A 21,083-nucleotide genomic window follows, 5' to 3' on the forward strand; every position below is an offset into this window, starting at 1 on the left:
GCATCACAGAGGTGTTCAAAATAGGGGTGGATGAGGGGTAGTGATGATTTATTCTTTGTGGTGATGTTATTGAGTCCACAGTAGTTGATGGTATGGTGCCTACAGTAGGCAGAGAGTGGTATCTTTCTTTTCAACAAAGAAGAATATGGCCCATACTTAACATGAGGAAAGTTGGATTTGTCCAGAAGCCAGAGAGTCATAGATATAGTTCTTCATTGCTTGTTTTTGTCAGAGCGGGAAAGGTTGAAGAACCGGCAAGGAGTAAGAGGGGACCTCGGTAGAAGATTAATTGTGAAGTTGTTAAGGGCGGTGGTGGAAGGGAGGAATGGCCAAGTCTTTACTGTTAACGGGAGAGATTCTCATTCTCCTCTGGTATCTGGGAGAGCTCAAGTGTGGAAGGTAGTGTGGTTGTACAGGAGGGCAGTATAGCAGAGACCAGACATTGTGAATGGCAATGAGGGCTTTATGCAGTGATTGATAAAAGTGCATCCAGTCTATGGCGGGGTTATGATTTTCGAGCCAGGGAATTCCGAGGACAATTGGTGTCTCAGGGGAAGGGATGACAAAAAGAGGGATGTTCTCACAATTCCCCCGCTCAGGGCAGAGAAGCCAACTCCTCACGCTCCCTCAGGGTGCTAGTTCTGTTGACTTGTATTTTGTATAAATCTGAACGAGATGAGCCCTTCTCTCGCAAGGACCATCTTTCTCTCGCCTTCAGTTTCAACAACCGGCCAAGGGAGAGACCAAGCAAGAGGTGGATTTGAGTGCCCAAGATCACTTCCAGCATGGGAATGGCACAGTCAGCATCTCACCTGTCTTCGGCACCTCTTGGTAATCAAAGACCTTCTTGAGGTCATCAGAAAAGGGATCAAATGACTGCCTATTGCCCGTTTTTCTGATTTTCGTGGGGAGAATCTTAATGCTAAACATGACCATAGATTATTCAGTGGGATAATTTTGTGGTTGTTGGTTAAAACTACGAAGCAAATAGGTGACGAATTGGGTGCAAGCACCAAAGTCGCCAGTGTAGGGCTTGAGCGAAGGGACTTGAGGTTCTTTGTACAGGGGGGTGCGGTGGTTTGGAGGATGCGGGCTCAGTTACGTATTTACGGGAAGATGACTGGATTACATTTGGGTGGTAAGGAGGGAGATGACTTGTGTGTGAGTAAATGTAAGAATGTCATCATCTCTTAGAAAGTCTTGTCATGTCTCCCAATGGGGAATACTGAAGAGAAGGAAGAACACAGGGGTCAGCAGGGAATCAGAGACTGCTGTATCTTATGTGTAAAGTGCTGTTATACTGCAGGACTGACGCTAATACTCTGGCAAGGATTTACAGAATCTCACAGGCTTTAATACAGGTGGTAATGAAAGCCGATTGGTGACGATTGACAGGTTGTACATACACTGTACCTGTCGGCGTTCTGCTTAATCCTGGTCTTGAGCTTCTGTGCGACCTAGTTTAATTAACATATTTCTTCTTCTTCTTCTTTTCCTTTCGGCTTGTCCCGTTAGGGGTCGCCACAGCGTGTCATCTTTTTCCATCTTAGCCTATCTTCTGCATCTCCCTCTCTAACCCCAACTGCCCTCATGTCTTCCCTCACCACATCCATAAACCTTCTTTTTGGTCTTCCTCTCATCTGTCTCATTTCCCCAAAACATTCTTCCATATCACTCTCTCTCTCTCTCTCTCTCTCTCTCTCACTCACTCTCTTTCTCTCTCTTTATCCATATATATATATTATATTCTTCCTTTTCTTTCGGGTTGTCCTGTTAGGGGTCGCCACAGCGTGTCATCTTTTTCCATCTAACGCTATCGCATGCATCCTCTTCTCTAACACCCACTGTCCTCATGTCCTCCCTCACAACACCCATCAACCTTTTCTTTGGTCTTCCTCTTGCTCCTTTGCCTGGCAGCTCCATCCTCAGCACCCTTCCACCAATATACTCACTCTCTCGCCTCTGAACATGTCCCAAACGATCGAAGTCTGCTCTCTCGAATCCTATCTCCAAAACATCCAACTTTGGCTGTCCCTCTAATGAGCTCATTTCTAATTCTATCCAACGCTCACTCCGAGCGAGAACCTCAACATCTTCATTTCTGCTACCTGCAGTTCTGCTTCTGTTTTTTTTTCTTCAGAGCTACCGTCTCTAATCCGTACATCATGGCCGGCCTCACCACTGTTTTGTAAACTTTGCCCTTCATCCTAGCAGAGACTCTTCTGTCACATAACACACCAGACACCTTCCGCCAGCTGTTCCAACCTGCTTGGACCCGTTTCTTCACTTCCTTACCACACTCACCATTGCTCTGGATTGTTGACCCTAAATATTCCTCCACACTCGCTATCTCTTCTCCCTGTAGCCTCACTCTTCCCCCTCCCCCTCTCTCATTCACGCACATATATTCTGTTTACTTCGGCTAATCTTCATTCCTCTCCTTTCCAGTGCATGTCTCCATCTTTCTAATTGTTCCTCACCTGCTCCATGCTTTCACTGCATATCACAATATCATCTGCGAACATCATGGTCCAAGGGAATTCCAGTCTAACCTCATCTGTCAGCCTATCTATTACCACTGCGAACAGGAAGGGGCTCAGAGCTGATCCCTGGTGCAGTCCCACCTCCACTTTAAATTCTTCTGTCACACCTAAGGCACACCTCACCATTGTTCTGCTGCCATCATACATGTCCTGTACTATTTTAACATACTTCTCTGCCACACCAGACTTATGCATGCAGTACCACAGTTCCTCTCTTGGTACTCTGTCATGGGCTTTCTCTAGATCCACAAAGACACAATGTAGCTCCTTCTGACCTTCTCTGTACTTTTCCACGAGCATTCTCAAGGCAAATAATGCATCTGTGGTACTCTTTCTAGGCATGAAACCATACCGTTGTTCGCAGATACTTCTGTCGTGACTCTAGCCTCCACTACTCAACTTTATTCCTCTATAATTCCCACAGCTCTGAACATCGCCTTTGTTCTTAAAAAATGGGAACTAGTACACTTTTCCTCCATTCTTCAGGCATCTTTTCACCCGCTAGTATTCTGTTGAATAAGTTGATCAAAAACTCCACAGCCATCTCTCCAAATTGCTTCCATACCTCCACTGGTATGTCATCAGGACCAACTGCCTTTCCATTTTTCATCCTTTGTAGTACCTTTCTGACTTCCCCCTTAGTAATCATTGCCACTTCCTGGTCCTTCACACTTGCCTCTTCAACTCTTCCTTCTCTTTCATTTTCTTTATTCATCAACTCCTCAAAGTATTCTTTCCATCTATTTAGCACACTACCGGCACCAGTCAACACATTTCCATCTCTATCCTTAATCACCCTTACCTGCTGCAGATCCTTCCCATCTCTATCCCTCTGTCTGGCCAACCTGTAGAGCTCCTTTTCTCCTTCTTTCGTGTCTAACCTGGTGTACATGTCTTCATATGCCTCTTGTTTAGCCTTTGCCACCTCTACCTTTTCCCTAGGTCGCATCTCGATGTACTCCTTTCGCCTCTCCTCAGTCCTCTCAGTGTCCCACTTCTTCTTGGCTAATCTCTTTCCTTGTATGACTCCCTGTATTTTGGGGTTCCACCACCGAGTCTCCTTCTCTCCTTTCCTACCAGAAGACACACCAAGTAATCTCCTGCCTGTCTCTCTGATTACTTTGGCTGTCGTAGTCCAGTCATCTGGGAGCTTCTGCTGTCCATCGAGAGCCTTTCTCACCTCTTTCCGAAAGGCCGCACAACATTCTTCCTTTCTCAGATTCCACCACATGGTTCCCTGCTCTACCTTTGTCTTCTTAATCTTCCCACCCACCACCAGAGTCATCCTACACACCACCATCCTATGCTGTTCAGCTACACTCTCCCCTACCACTACTTTACAGTCAATAATCTCCTTGAAATGACATCATCTGCACAAAATATAATCCACCTGCGTGCTTCTACCTCCGTTCTTGTAGGTCACTATATGTTTCTACTTCTTCTAGAAAAAAAGTGTTCACTACTGCCATTTCTATCCTTTTTGCAAAGTCCACCACCATCTGTCACTCAAAGTTCCTTTGCTGAATGCTGTGCTTACCCATCACTTCTTCATCGCCCCTGTTTCCTTTCCCAATATGTCCATTACAATCTGCACCAATCACAACTGTCTCGCTGTCTGGGATGCTCAGAACTACTTCATCTAGTTCCTTCCAGAATTTCTCTTTCAACTCTAGGTCACATCCTACCTGTGGTGCATAGCCGCTAACCACATTATACATAACACCCTCAATTTCAAATTTTAGTCTCATCACTCGATCTGATACTCTTTTCACCTCCAAGACATTCTTAGCCAGCTCTTCCTTTAAAATAACCCCTACTCCATTTCTCTTCCCATCTACTCCGTTATAGAATAATTTAAACCCTGCTCCTAAGCTTCTAGCCTTACTACCTTTCCACCTGCTCTCTTGGATGCACAGAATTTCAACCTTTCTCCTAATCATCATGTTAACCAACTCCTGAGCTTTTCCTGTCATAGTCCCAACATTCAAAGTCCCTACACTCAGTTGTAGGCTCTGTGCATTCCTCTTTTTCTTCTGACGATGGATCCGGTTTCCTCCTCTTCTTTGTCTTCGACCCACAGTAGCTGAATTTCCCCCGACGCCCTGCAGGTTAGCAGTGCCGGGTGCGGGCGTTGTTAACCTGGGCCACGACCGGTATGGGATTGTTTAGATGAACGCTCATATTTGTTTGGCACAGTTTTTACGCCGGATCTTGGGGTAAAAAAATCTGGGCACCCCTGAGTTACATTGAAAGCATTTCTGGGATATAACACAGGTAATCTATCTAAATATAATAAGTGTGAGATTTTGATTTACCTTGACTTGACATTCTTAGCCAGCTCTTCCTTTAAAATAACCATTACTCCATTTCTCTTCCCATCTACTCCGTGGTCGAATAATTTAAACCCTTGTCCTAAGCTTCTAGCCTTACTACCTTTCCACCTGCTCTCTTGGATGCACAGAATATCAACCTTTCTCCTAATAGTCATGTCAACCAACTCCTTGGCTTTTCCTGTCATATTCCCAACATTCAAAGTCCTTACACTCAGTCGTAGGATATGTGCATTCCTCTATCTCTGGGGTTGAGGTCACAAGGTGGTTAAAAAGCTCCTTGGTGGATGGCCCCGGGGAGTTCCTAAAGGCTCTGGATGTTGTGGGGCTGTCCTGGTCGACACAGCTCTCCAACATCTCGTGGACATTGGAGACGGCGCCTCTGGATTGGGAGACTGAGGTGGTGGTCCCCCTTTTCAAGAAGGGTGACTGTAGGGTGTGTTCCAACTCTAGAGGGATCACACTCCTCAGCCTCCCTGGTAAGGTCTACTCAGGGGCACTGGAGAGGAGGCTCCATCAGGAAGTCGAGTCTCGGATTCAGGAGGATCAATGTGGTTTTCGTCCTGGCCGTGGAACAGTAAACCAGCTCTACAACCTTGACAGGATCCTCGAGGGTGCATGGGAGTTTGCCCAACCAGTCAACATGTGTTTTGTGGACTTGGAGAAGGCATTCGACCGTGTCCCTCGGGAGTCCTGTGGTTGGTTCTTCGGGAGTATGGGGTACTGAACCCCCTGATATGAGCTGTTCCGTCCCTGTACGACCGCTGTCAGAGATTGGTCCGCATTGCTGGCAATAAGTCAGACTCGTTTCTGGTGAGAGTTGGACTCCGCCAAGGCTGCTCTTTGTCACCGATTTTTGTTCATAACTTTCATGGACAGAATTTCTAGGTTTGCCGATGCATAGAGGGTGTCTGGTTTGGTGGCCTCAGTATTGCATCTCTGCTTTTTGCAGATGTTGTGGTTCTGTTTGCTTCATCAAACCGTGATCTCCAGCTCTCACTGCAGCGGTTTGCAGCCGAGTGTGAAGCGGCTGGGATGAGAATCAACACCTCCAAATCTGAGACTATGGTCCTCAGTTGAAAAAGGGTGGTGTACCCTCTCCAGGTTAGGGATGAGATCCTTCCCCAAGTGGCGGAGTTCAAGTATCTTGGGGTCTTGTTCAGGAGTGAGGGAAGAATGGAGCGGGACATTGACAGACAGATCGGTGCAGCGTCTGCTGTGATACGGACTTTGTATCGGTCCGTTGTGGTAAAGAGGGAGCTAAGTCGAAAGGCGAATCTCTCAATTTACCAGTCGATCTATGTTCCTACCCTTACCTATTGGCATGAGTTGTGGGTCGTGACCGAAAGAACAAGATCCCGGATACAAGTGGCCGAAATGAGTTTCCTCCGCAGGGTGTCCGGTTTCTCCCACAGAGATGGGGTGAGAAGCTCGGTCATCCGGGAGGGGGCTCAGTGTCGGGTCGCTACTCCTCCGCATTGAGAGGAGCTGGATGAGGTAGCAGGGGCATCTGATTCGGATGGCTCCTGGACGCTTCCCTGGTGAGGTGTTCCGGGCATGTTTCACCGGAGAGAGACCCTGAGGACGACCCAGGACACGCTGGAGAGACTATGTCTCTTGGCTGGCTTGGGAAAACCTCAGGATCCCTCCGGAAGAGCTGGAAGAAGTGGCTGGGGAAAGGGAAGTTTGGGTATCCCTGCTGAAGCAACTTCCCTCGCGACCCGACCCGGAAAAGTGGTAGATAATCAATGGATGAATTATATTTCATATTATCGATGCTTTTTTTTTTTTTTTTTTTTCGGGCGCCGTGAACACTGCACCCTGTTTTCCGATGCAGTTAAAATTATGTTTATGTTCCACTAGTGGCTATGGATAAACCTACAACAAAAGCTTGCTTGTACATAATGCTTAAAATGGCCATTCCCTTTAAGGTTGTGGGCATGCGTAGGTGCCTCACGTCCATATCAGTGGGATCTGAGCCCTAAAAATCCTGATCATGTAAACCATAACAACACATGAACTATGAGATAACGACGGAGTACTGTACATCAAATCCATCCATCCATCCATTTTCTTTGCTGCTTATCCTCACAAGGGTCATGGGGAGTGCTGGAGCCTGTCCCTGCTGTCAACGGGCAGGAGGCAGCGTACACCCTGAACTGGTTGCCAATCGCAGGGCATATCAAGACGAACAGCCGCACTCACAATCACAACTAGGGGCAATTAGAGTGTCCAAGTAATGTTGCATGTTTTTGAGATGTGGGAGGAAAACGGAGTGCCCGGAGAAAACCCATGCAGGCACGGGGAAAACATGCAAACTCCACACAGGCGGGTCTGGGATTGAACCCGGGACCTCACAACTGTGAGGCCAACGCTTTCATCTGATCCACCGTGCTGCCAACTGTACATCAAATTTTCACTAGAATATAAAGAATCAGGTACTGGCAGATGGACACCAGCTTCAAGGACCACTTGTATGAGAAGATCCACCAGTATTACAATCCAACATTACAACAACAGACATAGGAGCTCTTGTTTCATATAAGTCTGTGCTCGTGTCAATTTTTTCTCTGGTTGGGGACCTCAGGCGGCAATATTGGGGAGTCGCACGCACATTACGACAATATTTTCGCTCAAGTTGCTTGTTTAACTAGTATTAATGCTTCTAACTGTTCTTTTTAATTACTGACACATTTGTACTCTTTTAACCTCTGTTTCTCAATATTCATATGCATGTACAACAACTGCATGGTTGTTAATAGCAGGATTGTGATGTCTTAAATATGACTGCCATGATTGGTTTCCAGAATTTTCTGCAGGATAAATAAATCTACCTACCTTCCAACATCAACATCAAATATTGTTCTGTAGTATTCCAGTCAACTCTTCTCTGCACACTTCCGAAAGGAAAGAACAAATACACAGCCTTTACTTCATTGGCTGTACACATCTGTGATAACCTTTTGTCGAGAAGTCCTCCATCTCAAAGCATCCTGAAAAAATGTTCAAATAAACACTCGTAATCGTTTGTAAACATGGCAGTTGAAATGTAACACCGCAAGTCATCATCAAAACAGAAATGTTCTTCCCCAAGGAATAGGTTCCCGGAGAATTACTAAAGTATTAATAACAGCAACCCAATTCCACCCTCCAAATTACCAGGATCTTTATTTTCAGAAGAATTACATTAGTGTGAACATGCCATGTTCCAACAAAATGTTCTTGTTTTTGGGAAAAGTTGAAAAGGTTTTAACAGCCTGTGTTTGTGTGCGTGTGTGCAGCTAAAGAAGAAACAAGTTTACGTGGAGAAGGTGGAACGAATGCAGCAGGCTCTCGCTCAGCTTCAGGCAGCTTGTGAGAAGAGAGAACAACTTGAACATCGACTTCGTACAAGACTGGAGAAAGAGCTGGAATCACTGCGCATGCAACAGGTGCACAAACCAGTATTGATTTTGACCGACAACAGAAAGTCTTACATTATTGGCCACATTGGAACTAGAGAAGCCAATTATAATTGTGAAACCATATTATTTTATGCAACACAAGACTTGAATAACCAGAGGACTAAACTTGGGGTAGCAATGTATTTGAGACCTGTCGGTTTTTTTGATCGTTGACTGTCAGACTAAAAATTATCCGTTATTTTATTTCATGTTACACAGACACACTTTCAGAAGCAATTTGTAATGATAAATAGCTGTACAAATTTTATACCCTCCCCTTTGCACACCAGCAGAACAGTGCATGAATCAATGCAAAACATTGACAGTACACCTACAAATAGGTTTGAGCCACTTTTACAAGACCCAACAATGTTCATCCCCACCATCACTGAAAGGTATGAAATTGAATCAAACAAGTAATAATTTTGGACTCCAAACAATAATAGTTACTGATGCGGCTGTCAAGGATGTGAAACATTGTTGCAGTGTGAAAAACACAAGTACTGCATATTATCAATGACACAGAGTGTCATATCGCAAAAAATCCTGAGATCAAGAATTGCTAAAGGGACCAAACACCAACTTGGAACGGTCCTTGATCCTGGACACGGTTCGACAAGCTCAGACGCCCCCCTCCATAGAAAGAACTCAAACTGCAAAGAGCTTTTGTTAAGAGACAAGGTTCAGAGGTATGCTGATTATCTTTTATTTCCTAAAAACTTTGAACACTGTTGAGATATTTGGATGAAAGCAGCATATGTTGTTCTTGGCGGAAAATGTATTTTATTGCCGAAAATCTTTGACCATTTTCAACTAGAAAAACAGGATAATATTGTTTGCAAACCTTTTTGTTATTTAACAATTTAATGACAGCTATGCACATACACAGCAGGATGGAAGTGGCATGCGGTTATTTCTGCCTACAATTCCCCAACACCATCTCAGTGGCTGTCTATAAGCAGTATGTTGCATTAACCTGAAAATAAGACAATTTTCCTGAATGGGACTTTGTTTGAACAAGCATTGATTGGACAAATGCTTCTTTTTAGCAGGAACAATAATTATATAAATAATTCTATTTTTTTATTTATCTGAATGTAAATGGCAAAAAGGTGTGCTGATGAGGAAAACTATTAATATTAATTTTTAAAATAGCTCTTACTTGTGTTGTGGAAAATGTAGTTGCTGCCGATACTGTTACCAGAGTTGGAGATGAGCAACCCCCAGTACCGATGCGTTCAGACAGCCCTTAATAAATCCTGGGTGCTCTGTCATGTACACACCGGATGGTCTGGATAATGTCCCATTTTCTGGTGAATATGTTGACTCTCATGGCAAAAAAACATTTGTTGTTTCCATGGGTATGCACCATTTACATGCACACCTGTGGAGAAATAAATAAATAAAATTGTTCACAAATTCACAAACTTATTATTATTATTTTACCATGGAGTAGGGGTTATTTTAAAGAAAGAGTTGGCAAAAAACATCTTGGAGCTGAAAAGAGTATCAGATCGAGTGATGAGGCTGAAATTTGAAATTGAGGGTGTTATTTATAATGTGTAATGTGATTATGGCTATGCCCCACAGGCAGGATGTGACCTACAGTTGAAAGAAAAATTCTGGAAGGAACTCGCTGAGGTAGTTCTGAGCATCCCTGAAAGAGAGACAGTTGTGATTGGCGAAGTTTGTATTGGACATGTTGGCGAAGGAAATGGGGACGATGAAAAAGTGATGGGTAAGTACAGCATCCAGGAAAGGAAATTTGAGGGACAGATGGTGGTGGACTTTGCAAAAAGGATGGAAATGGCAGTAGTGAACTATTATTTCCAGAAGAGGCAGGAACATACAGGACCTACAAGAGTGGCGGTAGGACCACGCAAGGAGATTATATTTTGTGCAGACGATGTAATCTGAAGGAGGTTACTGACTGTAAAGTAGTGGTAGGGAGAGTGTAACTCGACAGCATAGGATGGTGGTGTGTAGGATGACTCTGGTGGTGAGTAGGAAGATTAAGAAGACAAAGGTAGAGCAGAGAACCATGTGGTGGAAGTTGAGAAAGGAAGAATGTTGTGCAGCCTTTCGGAAAGAGGTGAGACAGGCTCTCGATGGACAGCAGAAGCTCCCGGAAGACTGGACTACGACAGCCAAGGGAGTCATACAAGGAAAGAGATTAGCGAAGAAGAAGTGGGACACTGAGAGGAGTGAGGAGAGGCGAAAGGAGTACATCGAGATGCGACGTCGGGCAAAGGTAGAGGTGGCAAAGGCTAAACAAGAGGCATATAAAGACATGTACACCAGGTTGGACACGAAAGAAGGAGAAAAGGATCTCTACAGGTTGGCCCGACAGGGATAGAGATGGGAAGCATGTGCAGCAGGTAAAGGTGACTAAGGATAGAGATGGAAATGTATTGACTGGTGGCAGTAGTGTGCTAAATAGATGGAAAGAATACTTTGAGAAGTTGATGAATGAAGAAAATGAGAGAGAAGGAAGAGTTGAAGAGGCAAGTGTGAAGGACCAGGAAGTGGCAATGATTACTAAGGGGGAAGTCAGAAAGGCATTACAAAGGATGAAAAATGGAAAGGCAGTTGTTCCTGATGACATACTTGTGGAGGTATTGATCCAATTTGGAGAGGTGGCTGTGGTGTTTTTGACCAACTAATTCAACAGAATACTAGCAGGCAAGAAAATGCCTGAAGAATAGAGGAAAAGTGTGGGCGTTCACATTTTTAAGAACAAAGGCGATGTTCAAAATTGTGGAAACTACAGAGGAATAAAGATGAGCCACACGAAGTTATGGGATAGAGTAGTGGAGGCTAGACTCAGGACAGAAGTAAGGATCTGCGAGCAGCAGTATGGTTTCATGCCTAGAAAGAGTACCACAGATGCATTGTTTGCCTTGAGGATGCAAGTGGAAAAGTACAGAGAAGGTCAGAAGGAGCTACATTGTGTCTTTGTGGATCTAGAGAAAACCTATGACAGAGTACCAAGAGAGGAACTGTGGTACGGCTTGCGTAAGTCAGGTGTGGCGGAGAAATATGTTAGAATAGTACAGGACATGTATGACGACAGCAGAACAATGGTGAGGTGTCCGGTAGGTGTGACAGAAGAATTTAAGGTGGAGGTGGGACTGCATCAGGGATCAGCTCTGAGCCCCTTCCTTTTTGCAGTGTTAATGGATAGGCTGACAGATGAGGTTAGACTGGAATCCCCTTGGACCATGATGTTCACAGATGATATTGTGATATGCAGTGAAAGCATGGAGCAGGTGGAGGAACAATTAGAAAGATGGAGACATGCACTGGAAAGGAGAGGACTGAAGATTAGCCGAAGTAAAACAGAATATATGTCTGTAAATGAGAGGGTTGGTGGGGGAAGAGTAAGGCTCCAGGGAGAAGAGATGGCGAGAGTGGACGACTTCAAATACTTGGGGTCAACAATACAGAGCAATGGTGAGTGTGGTAAGGAAGTGAAGAAACAGGTCCAAGCAGGTTGGAACAGCTGGCGGAAGGTGTCTGGTGTGTTAAGTGACAGAAGAGTCTCTGCTAGGATGAAGGGCAAAGTTTACAAAACAGTGGTGAGGCCAGCCATGATGTACGGATTAGAGATGGTTGCACTGAAGAGACAACAGGAAGCAGAACTGGATGTGGCAGAAATGAAGATGTTGAGGTTCTCGCTAGGTTCGAGAGAGCAGACTTCGATGGTTTGGACATGTCCATTGGCGAGAGAGTGAAGATATTGGTAGAAGAGTGCTGGGAATGGACCTGCCAGGCAAAAGAGCGAGAGGAAGACCCAAGAGAAGGTTGATGGATGTTCTGAGGGAAGACATGAGGTAACTTGGTGTTTTTACGTTGCTGCCTTCTTGATCGACTTTGCAGCATAATGAAATGTATCATCTGAACATCCATCCATCCATTCATCCATCCATTTTCTGAGCCACTTATCCTCACGATGGTTGCTGGAGTGCGAAAGCCTATCCCAGCTGTCATGGCGCAGGAGGCAGGGTACACGCTGGACTGGTTGCCAGCCAATCGTAGGGCACACAGAGAAAGACAACAGTCTCACACACAATCACACGTAGGGACAATTTAGAGTGTCCAAAAAAATCCATGTTTTTGGGATGTGGGAGGAAACCAGAGTGACCTGAGAAAACCTATGCAAGCACAGGCGGGGCCGGGATTTGATCTGTGGTCTTTAGAACTGTGATGCCAACGCTCTACAGCTGTGCGACCGTGCCTTCTTTTTGTGCATCTGATTGTAGGTCCATTTGTTCAACAAGACACTCTTCCACGGCCGCCATTATTGTTGCTTTATTCCCTTTTAAGGAAAGTAAAGTAAAAAATGGCTCCTGGAAATTACCAAAATGTGCTGAGGAAAACCCGCCCGGTGGTGTCCGAGGTAGAACCAGATATAGTGACGCCTCGGTCATGAAGAAGAACTGCAGAAGGTCCAAGAGGATTTTGCATGCTCTTGTCTTTTTCCTGACAGTGTACAAGTCCTCAAGAGTTGGTAGGGGAGTACCGACAATCATTTTAGCAGTTTTGATTTGAGTTTTGTTGCAGCCTGAGTTCATCCTTTTTTGTAGCAGCATCAAACTAGACTGTGATGGATGAACACAGGACTGATTCAATGACTTCTGTGTAGACCTGCCTTAACAGTCGCCAACAGGCCATGCTTCCTCAGATGCTGCAGCAAGTACATCCTCTCCCGGGCCGTTCTCAGGATGGAGTTGATGTTGATCTTCCATTTACGGTTTTGAGAAACTTAAAAGTCTCGACGGATGATACAAGGCAGTCTGACAGCGTGAGAGGCGGGTGTGGCAAAAGATCCCTCCTTAAATCCATGATCTTCTCTACAGTCTTGAGCATGTTCAGCTTGTGGTTTGGCCGTCAGCTATGAGCATGTTCAGCTTGTGGTTTGGCCGCCAGCTAGCTGTAAATCCACTGGTAGATAGCAGGTGAGACGCTGAGCTGGAGATACATTCAGAAGAATTAAATTAGGGCTTTTTGGCCTGTTGGACCCATGAGGTAGCTGATGGCTAACAGATGGCCAACCAGAATACAGCTTTTGCTGTCACTGAGCAAAACTCGAGCATCGGAGGAGTTCGGGGAGGCCATGGAGAAAGATTTCTTAGAGGCTTTGAAGAAATTGTGGTTCACCAATCCACCGTCTCAAGAGGAGTAATCAATGCAACATGAACACTGTATATAGTTGGTATAGGACGCTGCTGATGTCGACTCGAGATGTTGTGAGGAGTTGGGGAGAATACTTTGAAGACCTCCTCAATTCCACCAACATAACTTCACATAAGGAAGCAGAGCCTCAGATCTCTTTAGCGGGCTATTCAGGGGTGCTTTAGAGGAGGGTTTGTCGAGATGTTGAATCTCAGATTCAGGAGAACTGTGGTTTTCGTCCTGGCCATGGAAAAGTGGACCAGTGCTACCAAAACACGGTTTGTGAACTTAGAGAAGGCATTCAACCGTGTCCTTTGGGCAATTCTGTGGGGGGTCCTTCAGGTGTATGGGGCACCAAACCCACTGATACAAGCTGTTCGATCATTGTATGACCGGTGTCAGAGTTTGGTTTGCATTGCTGGCAGTAACCTGTGATCAGTGAGTATTGAATTCACCCCAAGGTTGCCATTCTGTTCAGAACTTTTATAGACAAAATCTCTAGGAGTTCCCAAGACGCAGAGGTGGTCGAATTTGGTGGACATAGTCTTGCATCTCTGATCGGAAGTGCCTATTAATTTCATAATCACTCATACAAACACAAACATAGTTGTCTTTTGTCTGGACACCACTGTCACTAACAGACATGTTTGCAAAACAGCATGGTATCAGAGAAGGCATGCACAAGAAGACATTTTTCTGTCTTCATCCGAGAGCAGAGTTCATTTGATGCTACAATTAACAAAACATATGCCTTATACAAGTGCATATATAATTTTCAAATATTCATTCATTCATTTTCCGTACTGCTCACCCCCACTAGGGTCGCTTGTGTGCTGGAGCCTATCGGAGTGTTCTTCAGGTATGAGTGTATATCCCAAACTGGTCGCCAGTCAATCACAGGGGGGGTGCAAAAAAACCCGCATTTCAACTCACATTCACACCTATGGGCAATCAACTTACTCAGTCACCTTACTGTGCATGTGTTTGGAATCTAAGAGGAAACTGGAGTACCTAGAGAAAAGCCACACAGGCATGGGGAGAACATGGAAACTCCACACAGGAGAGGTCGTATTTGAACCCTGGTCCTCAGAAATGTGAGGCAGATGTCCTAACCAGTCATCCACCATGCATTTTTAACATTTATCATCAAATATAGCATTGCAGGGTTAAACAGTCGGACCCTTTGACTATTTAATTGTGGTCCTTTGAAACAAAATACAAAAGAACAATTGCTATTCTTTTTTTAGGTACCAAAAGCTGATGATGTAATTTTACTATGATGGATGTTACATAGGGCGGCATGGTGGGACAGCTATAAAGTGGTGGCCTCACAGTTCCGAGGACCAGAGTTCAATCCCGGCCCTCCCTGTGTGGAGTTTGCATATTTTCCCCGTGCCAGTGTGGGTTTTCTCCGGGCATTCCGATTTCCTCCCACATCCCAAAAATATGCATTAATTGGACACTCTAAATTGCCCCTAGGTGTGATTGTGAGTGTGACTGTTGTCTCTCTCCATGTGTCCTTCAATTAGCTGGCAACCAGTTCAGAGTGTACCCTGCCTGCTGCCCGTTGACAGTTGGGAGAGGCTCCAGCACTCGCCCGACTCTTGTGAGGATAAGCGGCCAAGAAAATGGATGGACATATGGATCTTACAGACTTCTTTTTGTGTCTGTGACACTATGATGTTCCACCAACAGAAAATAGCTAAGGATCTTCGACCACAGAATGGTATTAAATCTCCTACGATATCCAGGATCAAACGGAGACTGACTTTCAGAAACCTCAAATCCATCTCCCCTCAAGACTGCTCAACTGAATTCTCCCCTTTGCTGTCCACTTCCCTTCCTCTGGTGTCTGATGAACCAAATGACCTCTTTAGCTTCTACAACAACATTGTCTCCACTTGTCATGATTAAAAAAAAAAAAGTCTCATTCTCATACACAGGCTCTTGGTACACCCATGGACTCCACCAAATGAAGTCATGTAAGCACCACTTTGAAAGACTACACAGGAAAACTGGACTTTATGTTCACCTCCAAAATTACACTGCAAAATATCTACCCTCAAAACTCAATTAATTCACATCATCTTCAATAACCAAAAGACACTATTTTGCATTGTCAACAAAGTCTTCATCCTCCCCAGTGATCACAGCCATTAGTAGTTGATAAATGAAATTCTTTCCCCTCATGCTTACAATACAAAATCGACACCATCTACAATTCTTTCACCACCTGCCCCACCCACCTACCCTCCACTCATCTTGGTGCCTGACCTGTCTCCTGCTTCACAGCTACTATGTCTCTTCTGCTAAGCTGTCAAAAGTGATTTCCTTCATGAAAATATATACCCGTGTAATAGATCCTAACCCCCACTCTCCATTAAACACTGCTTCCCCACAGTGTCCAGAATTAGCAACTCATCACTCAAACTTGCTTTAGTTCAACTCTTACTTAAACTGGATTGGCGTCATCTTTAAATTCCTGGAATGTGTCATCGCTTCACTGCTCAAATCCACCTCAACAATAATGACCTCTACAATTTAAATTCGGATTCACAATACAAGACTAAAATAACTCTCCTCGAAGTCACAAACGAGTTCTTCATCTCTGCAGACTCTAGCCTCATCCTCATCCTCATCCTTCCATGATCTTAAAACTGCTTAGCCGAAAGAAAAAGAAGAAGATTATTAAAAGATAGGCGGCACGGTGAAACAGCTGGAAAGCGTTGGCCTCACAGTTCTGAGGTCCCACGTTCGATCCTAGAGCCACCTCTGTGGAGTTTGCATGTTCTCCCCGTGCCTGCGTGGATTTTCTCTGGACACTCTGGTTTCCTCCCACATCCCAAAAACATGCAATATTCATTGGACACTCTAAATTGCCCCAAGGTGTGATTGTGCGTGCAGCTGTTTGTCTCTCTGTCCTGCAATTGGCTGGCAACCAGTTCAGGGTTTACCCTGCCTCCTGCCCATTGACGGCTGGGATAGGCTCCAGCACGCTGTGCGACCCTTCTGAGGATGAGAGGCTAAGAAAATGGATGGATGGATTGATGAATGGATGGATAATTGAATGTCTATTGTTCTTGGTTCTTGTTAGTTTGTTTATTCTTGTTCTCAGTTCTCAACATGACAACAAGTCATACTGAGGTGGCAGCGACTGCCGGAGACAAATTCCTTGTGTGTTGTTACAGACATGGTCATTAAATCTGATAAAGAAATACAACACTATATATGTACTGACTGTACTAAGTAATGGTGCTTTTGTCAAAAGTCGGAGTTGTGTCCTTAACAAGTGTTCATCTAGCAGGGCCAATAATGAGCAGCTCTCTATTCTTAGGGTTAAGGAGGTCATGGATAAATGTTGTTGAGGTGTAGCAAATCATAGCTACTCAAAAGGTCTTGTGTCATTTTTACAAGGGCTGTTTCAGTAGAGTAGAAAGAAAGAAAGAAAATGGGTGGATGGTTGACCTATTTCACGCCTTTCAAACTAACTGTTTCTACAGTTTTCATCTCATCCGCTTTGTATGTATTTTGTAAGGTTAATGATCTTCCTTTCTTGTCTCGTTAGGGGTCGCCACAGCGTGCCATCTTTTTCCATCTAAGCCTATCTCGTGCATCTTCTTCTCTAACACCCACTGTCCTCAAGTCCTCCCTCACAACATCCATTAACCTGCTCTCAGTCTCAGTGCTCTCAATCCTTGTCTCCAAATCATCCAACTTTGGTTGTTCCTCTAAGGAGCTCATTTATAATCCTATCCAACCTGTTCACCCCAGGTGAAAACTTCAGCATCTTCATTTCTGCTGCCTCCAGTTCTGCTTCCTGTTTCTTCAATGCCACCGTCTCTAGTCTGTACATCATGGCTTGCCTCATCACTGTTTTTTAAACTTTGCTGTTAATCCTTGCGGAGACTCTTCTGTCACATAGAACAGTAGACGCCTTCCGCCAACTGTTCCACCCCGCTTGGACCCGTTTCTTCACTTCCTTACCACACTCTCCATTGCTCTGTATTGTTGACCCCAAGTATTTGAAGTCATCCACCCTCGATGTCTCTTCTCCCTGGAGCTTCACTCTTTCCCCACCGCCCCTCTCATTCATGCACTTATATTGTGTTTTACTTTGGCTAATCTTCATTCCTCTCCTTTCCAGTGCATGCCTACATCTTTCTAATTGTTCTTCTGGCTCCTTCCTGCTTTCACTGCAGATCACACATCATCTGCAAACATCATCGTCCAAGGGGATTCCAGTCTAAATCTTTTTAAAAGGCTTTTACTTTATGAAACGCTGTTGCAACAAACTTTGTTTTGCCGCAACAACAAAAGTTGTTGTTACTGCATCACAAATGACCCTATGTTTTCATAATGTACACTTGACATACACTTGATTAGAGCCCTGGACATCTATAAATTAATTGCTCTTAGTCATAGGGCACATCCTGGCAAACGTCCCACACACATGAAAACATCTTGGAGATGGTCCTGTATGTACAGTACATTGTAAAAATATTCATATCTTCCAATAATTTTTTTTACCTTATCATCACAAAAATAAACATTTTATTTTGTGGCACACCAACAAAACGTAGCATATAATTGTAATTATATTAATTATAATTTGAAGAGTGACACTTTTGTATTCACTGGATCTGCAATGTGGTGGTACACCAACATGCCAGTACTGCAATGTGCCGGTACTGGCATATTGGCGTTGGGTGTGAGGACACTAACTAGGTGCTAACAGCTCTAGTTATGTTTATGTATTTTTTTTTCATTGCTGCACTAAGTAGAGTAAATAAGGCAGATTTTTATAATAAATATCATGGAAAAGATTCCACTTTGTTTTAGATTAGTATGCATAATTTTTGATAAATAAATTAATTTGAAGGAAGAAAAATCCGAAGTGCTGTTGGGAGTCCAAACGGCTCATCTCTGTTTAGTGAACAAAAGGTTGGAAGAAGAGTCTGTTCCCGTCAATAAAATGTTTATCAGTTTCTTCTTCTGTCATAAATAAATATATGCTCGGAAAAGGTCATCAGAGTTCATTCAGACATAGAAAACAAATGATTGTGAGGCTTTCTTAAAATTCTGAGTTGATGTAGTTGTACTTGAGTTTTAAGTTCTTTTGACTAAAATATGTTTTCCTTTCCAGCGTCAGGGAGGCACACAAAACAACAGTGTGGTCCAATCAGAGTACAGTGTCACTGCATTAATGGAGCACCTGAGGGAGAAGGAGGAGCGTATTTTGGCTCTGGAGGCAGATATGACCAAGTGGGAACAGAAGTACTTGGAGGAGAGCGTCATGAGACAGTTTGCCCTTGAGGCTGCCGCTTCTGTTGCTTCTCAAAGGTAGAAGGGCATTTTTTGCATGATGTGTAATATCATAGTAAATGTTTTTTTCTTTAAGACATTAGGATTACATGTACTGATATTGTCTTATGTACTAGTTACAACGTGTCCCATGACTTATTATTCAAAATTGTTCCATGGAAATCACAAAATCACCAGTGCCTCACCATGGACTGGGCTTTTGCTTTTTGATGGTTGGACCTGACACAAACACCACATTGTGGGTGGGGCTAAAAGTAGTGGTTTGTTGTGGCTCATTTGGTTGAGCAGTTCACCCTTTGATCCAAGGATCGGTGGTTTATATCCTAACTCTGGCTGTCTGCCAGCCGAAGTGTCCCTGAAAGACATTGAACCCGAATTTGTTCCCAGTGGGCCTGGCAGTGCCTTTCATAGCAGCAGTTGCTTGATGGTGTATCATACATGCTAATGAGTTGCCTTTAGGTGAAATTCACCATTTTGAACGCAAAATAGCCCATTATGTGAATTTATGGCCGTTTATGTGCAAGAGCATTGGCCTGAGGTTCAGTCTGTGCACTCGGGACCTACTTTGGACAGTTGGCGAGCAGAAAAACACTTCTGCCGCTTCTGCTGTCAAAAAGTAACAGTACAGTACTTTTACTTCATCACAATGATGTTAATGCCGCTAGACACGTTTATTAATCAATTACTGCTAAATTTTCAGCTATGTTGTGCCGAGACTATGACTTCGACTTTCGCTTCGTTCATTCAATTTCAGCACGAGTGACATTTAAGTCTAGTTCACCAATCAAACGATAAAAGAAAATCACATGTCCTCACACAATGTCTTCTGTTGGGCTTCCCAGTCATCGCTATTAACACTAGATAAGACCATTTGATTGTCATGCCTATGTATTGCAGTATTAGTCTGGTACTGTCTGTCCAAATGTGGATATTTCCATTTCAGATCACTTATAACTTTCGGAAACACGATTCAGTAAATGCAGATGTTTTTGTAGTTTTTGATGTGCATGCACACACACATCCACACAAAAACATCCAAATTTCCACATTCACTTTTTATTTGGTAAATTTACTTTATTTATTCATATTCATCCGGTGGTTGAAAAATACGTTACTCACCATTTATTCAGTAATTATTTCCCCAAGTTCTTGTCATAACCAGGACTCGAAGGCGGACCCAAATGCACGACTTGGTGGACAGGAAGGCAGTTAGGAGAAAGTCTTTATTCGTTCCAAAGTCGGTAACCGGGGAGTCAGTCACCACAAGCAGTAGGAACAGGAGCAACAGGCTTACGGGGTTAGTCAGGAAACAGGCGTTGGTTGGTACACGGGAGGTTGGCGTCAGGAATAGGAGGTGCGGGAACGAGCCAGGGGTGGCGACGATCTGGCAAAGATAGGGACTATAAAGACTATAAGATATAGTCCACTGGGTCCTATAAATACAGGGGTTAACCACTGCCGATGAGGCGCAGGTGTGTGCCTCCTAATCAGTGCAGGTGTGCGGGGACCCGCACAGCTAGGGCTGGACCGGCAGGACCATGACAGTACTTTTCACTCTTACTCAAGTATGTTTTTGTTGGACTACTTTTTACTTCACTACAGCATATACGCACTAAGAATGGGGATGGGGTGGGCGGTGGTTGGTGCAATAAATACTATATACTCACATATAATCCAGCGTGGAGATAGTCCAACCCCTCTCAAGAAGACTAGCATCAGTGTTCAAAGGTGAACCTGTGTGCGTGTGGGTGTGTGTCCTGTTCGGCTCTTAGATCATGCATCTCCATCCCCTTTAGTTTTACTGTGTCACAGTGGAGTTTTGGAACCTCCTCTGTGATTTCATACCATTTTATTAATTTAGTAATTGATTAAAGTCCATCAGTCGAAAAGAACAGAATTTCTAGACACGGGAGACAGACAACGTGATAACTGAAAACAGAATGAGGAAAATAAATCATTACATATCTAATACAAAGTAACATTAAATATGGATGTTGCATGAGATGAGACTGCCGTGCAACACCCTATGAAGGAAGGAGGTGACAAAATAGGACAGGAGAAGAACAATGCAAGTCAAAGATTGTGAACCTGTTATAGAACTATAGAACTGAAATGTGGTGGGGCTGACTAAGTGAATTATTGAAGTCTATGGAACCAGAATATAAGTGGGGAGCAGGGGGGTACATAAGCAATTCGCATATCCATGTGTCGAAGTGAACCTCAATACAGAACTGCTCAATATTACACACTAGCTTGGGCTCCTTGCTTGC

General features: G+C 44.1%; 1 protein-coding gene and 1 long non-coding RNA gene across 7 annotated transcripts in view; one reads left to right on the forward strand and one right to left on the reverse strand.

Moving 5' to 3' along the window:
* Window positions 1-21,080, reverse strand: part of LOC133491814 (uncharacterized) — a 38,240-nt gene extending 17,160 nt beyond the window's left edge. The window contains exons 1-2 of the long non-coding RNA XR_009792486.1: window positions 20,108-21,080; window positions 19,933-20,002 (exon numbers count right to left, since the gene is read on the reverse strand). This is a non-coding gene — a long non-coding RNA (uncharacterized LOC133491814). The remainder of the gene's footprint in view (window positions 1-19,932; window positions 20,003-20,107) is intronic.
* Window positions 1-21,083, forward strand: part of amot (angiomotin) — an 84,703-nt gene that overhangs the window by 44,400 nt on the left and 19,220 nt on the right. For all 6 annotated transcript variants that reach the window (XM_061803438.1, XM_061803439.1, XM_061803433.1 and 3 more), the window contains 2 exons: window positions 8,155-8,304; window positions 18,635-18,831. In XM_061803438.1, coding sequence (XP_061659422.1) covers window positions 8,155-8,304; window positions 18,635-18,831 — 347 coding nt within the window. The remainder of the gene's footprint in view (window positions 1-8,154; window positions 8,305-18,634; window positions 18,832-21,083) is intronic.

Source organism: Syngnathoides biaculeatus, chromosome 18 (assembly GCF_019802595.1).
Source record: "Syngnathoides biaculeatus isolate LvHL_M chromosome 18, ASM1980259v1, whole genome shotgun sequence".
Classification (NCBI taxonomy): Eukaryota; Metazoa; Chordata; class Actinopteri; order Syngnathiformes; family Syngnathidae; genus Syngnathoides; species Syngnathoides biaculeatus.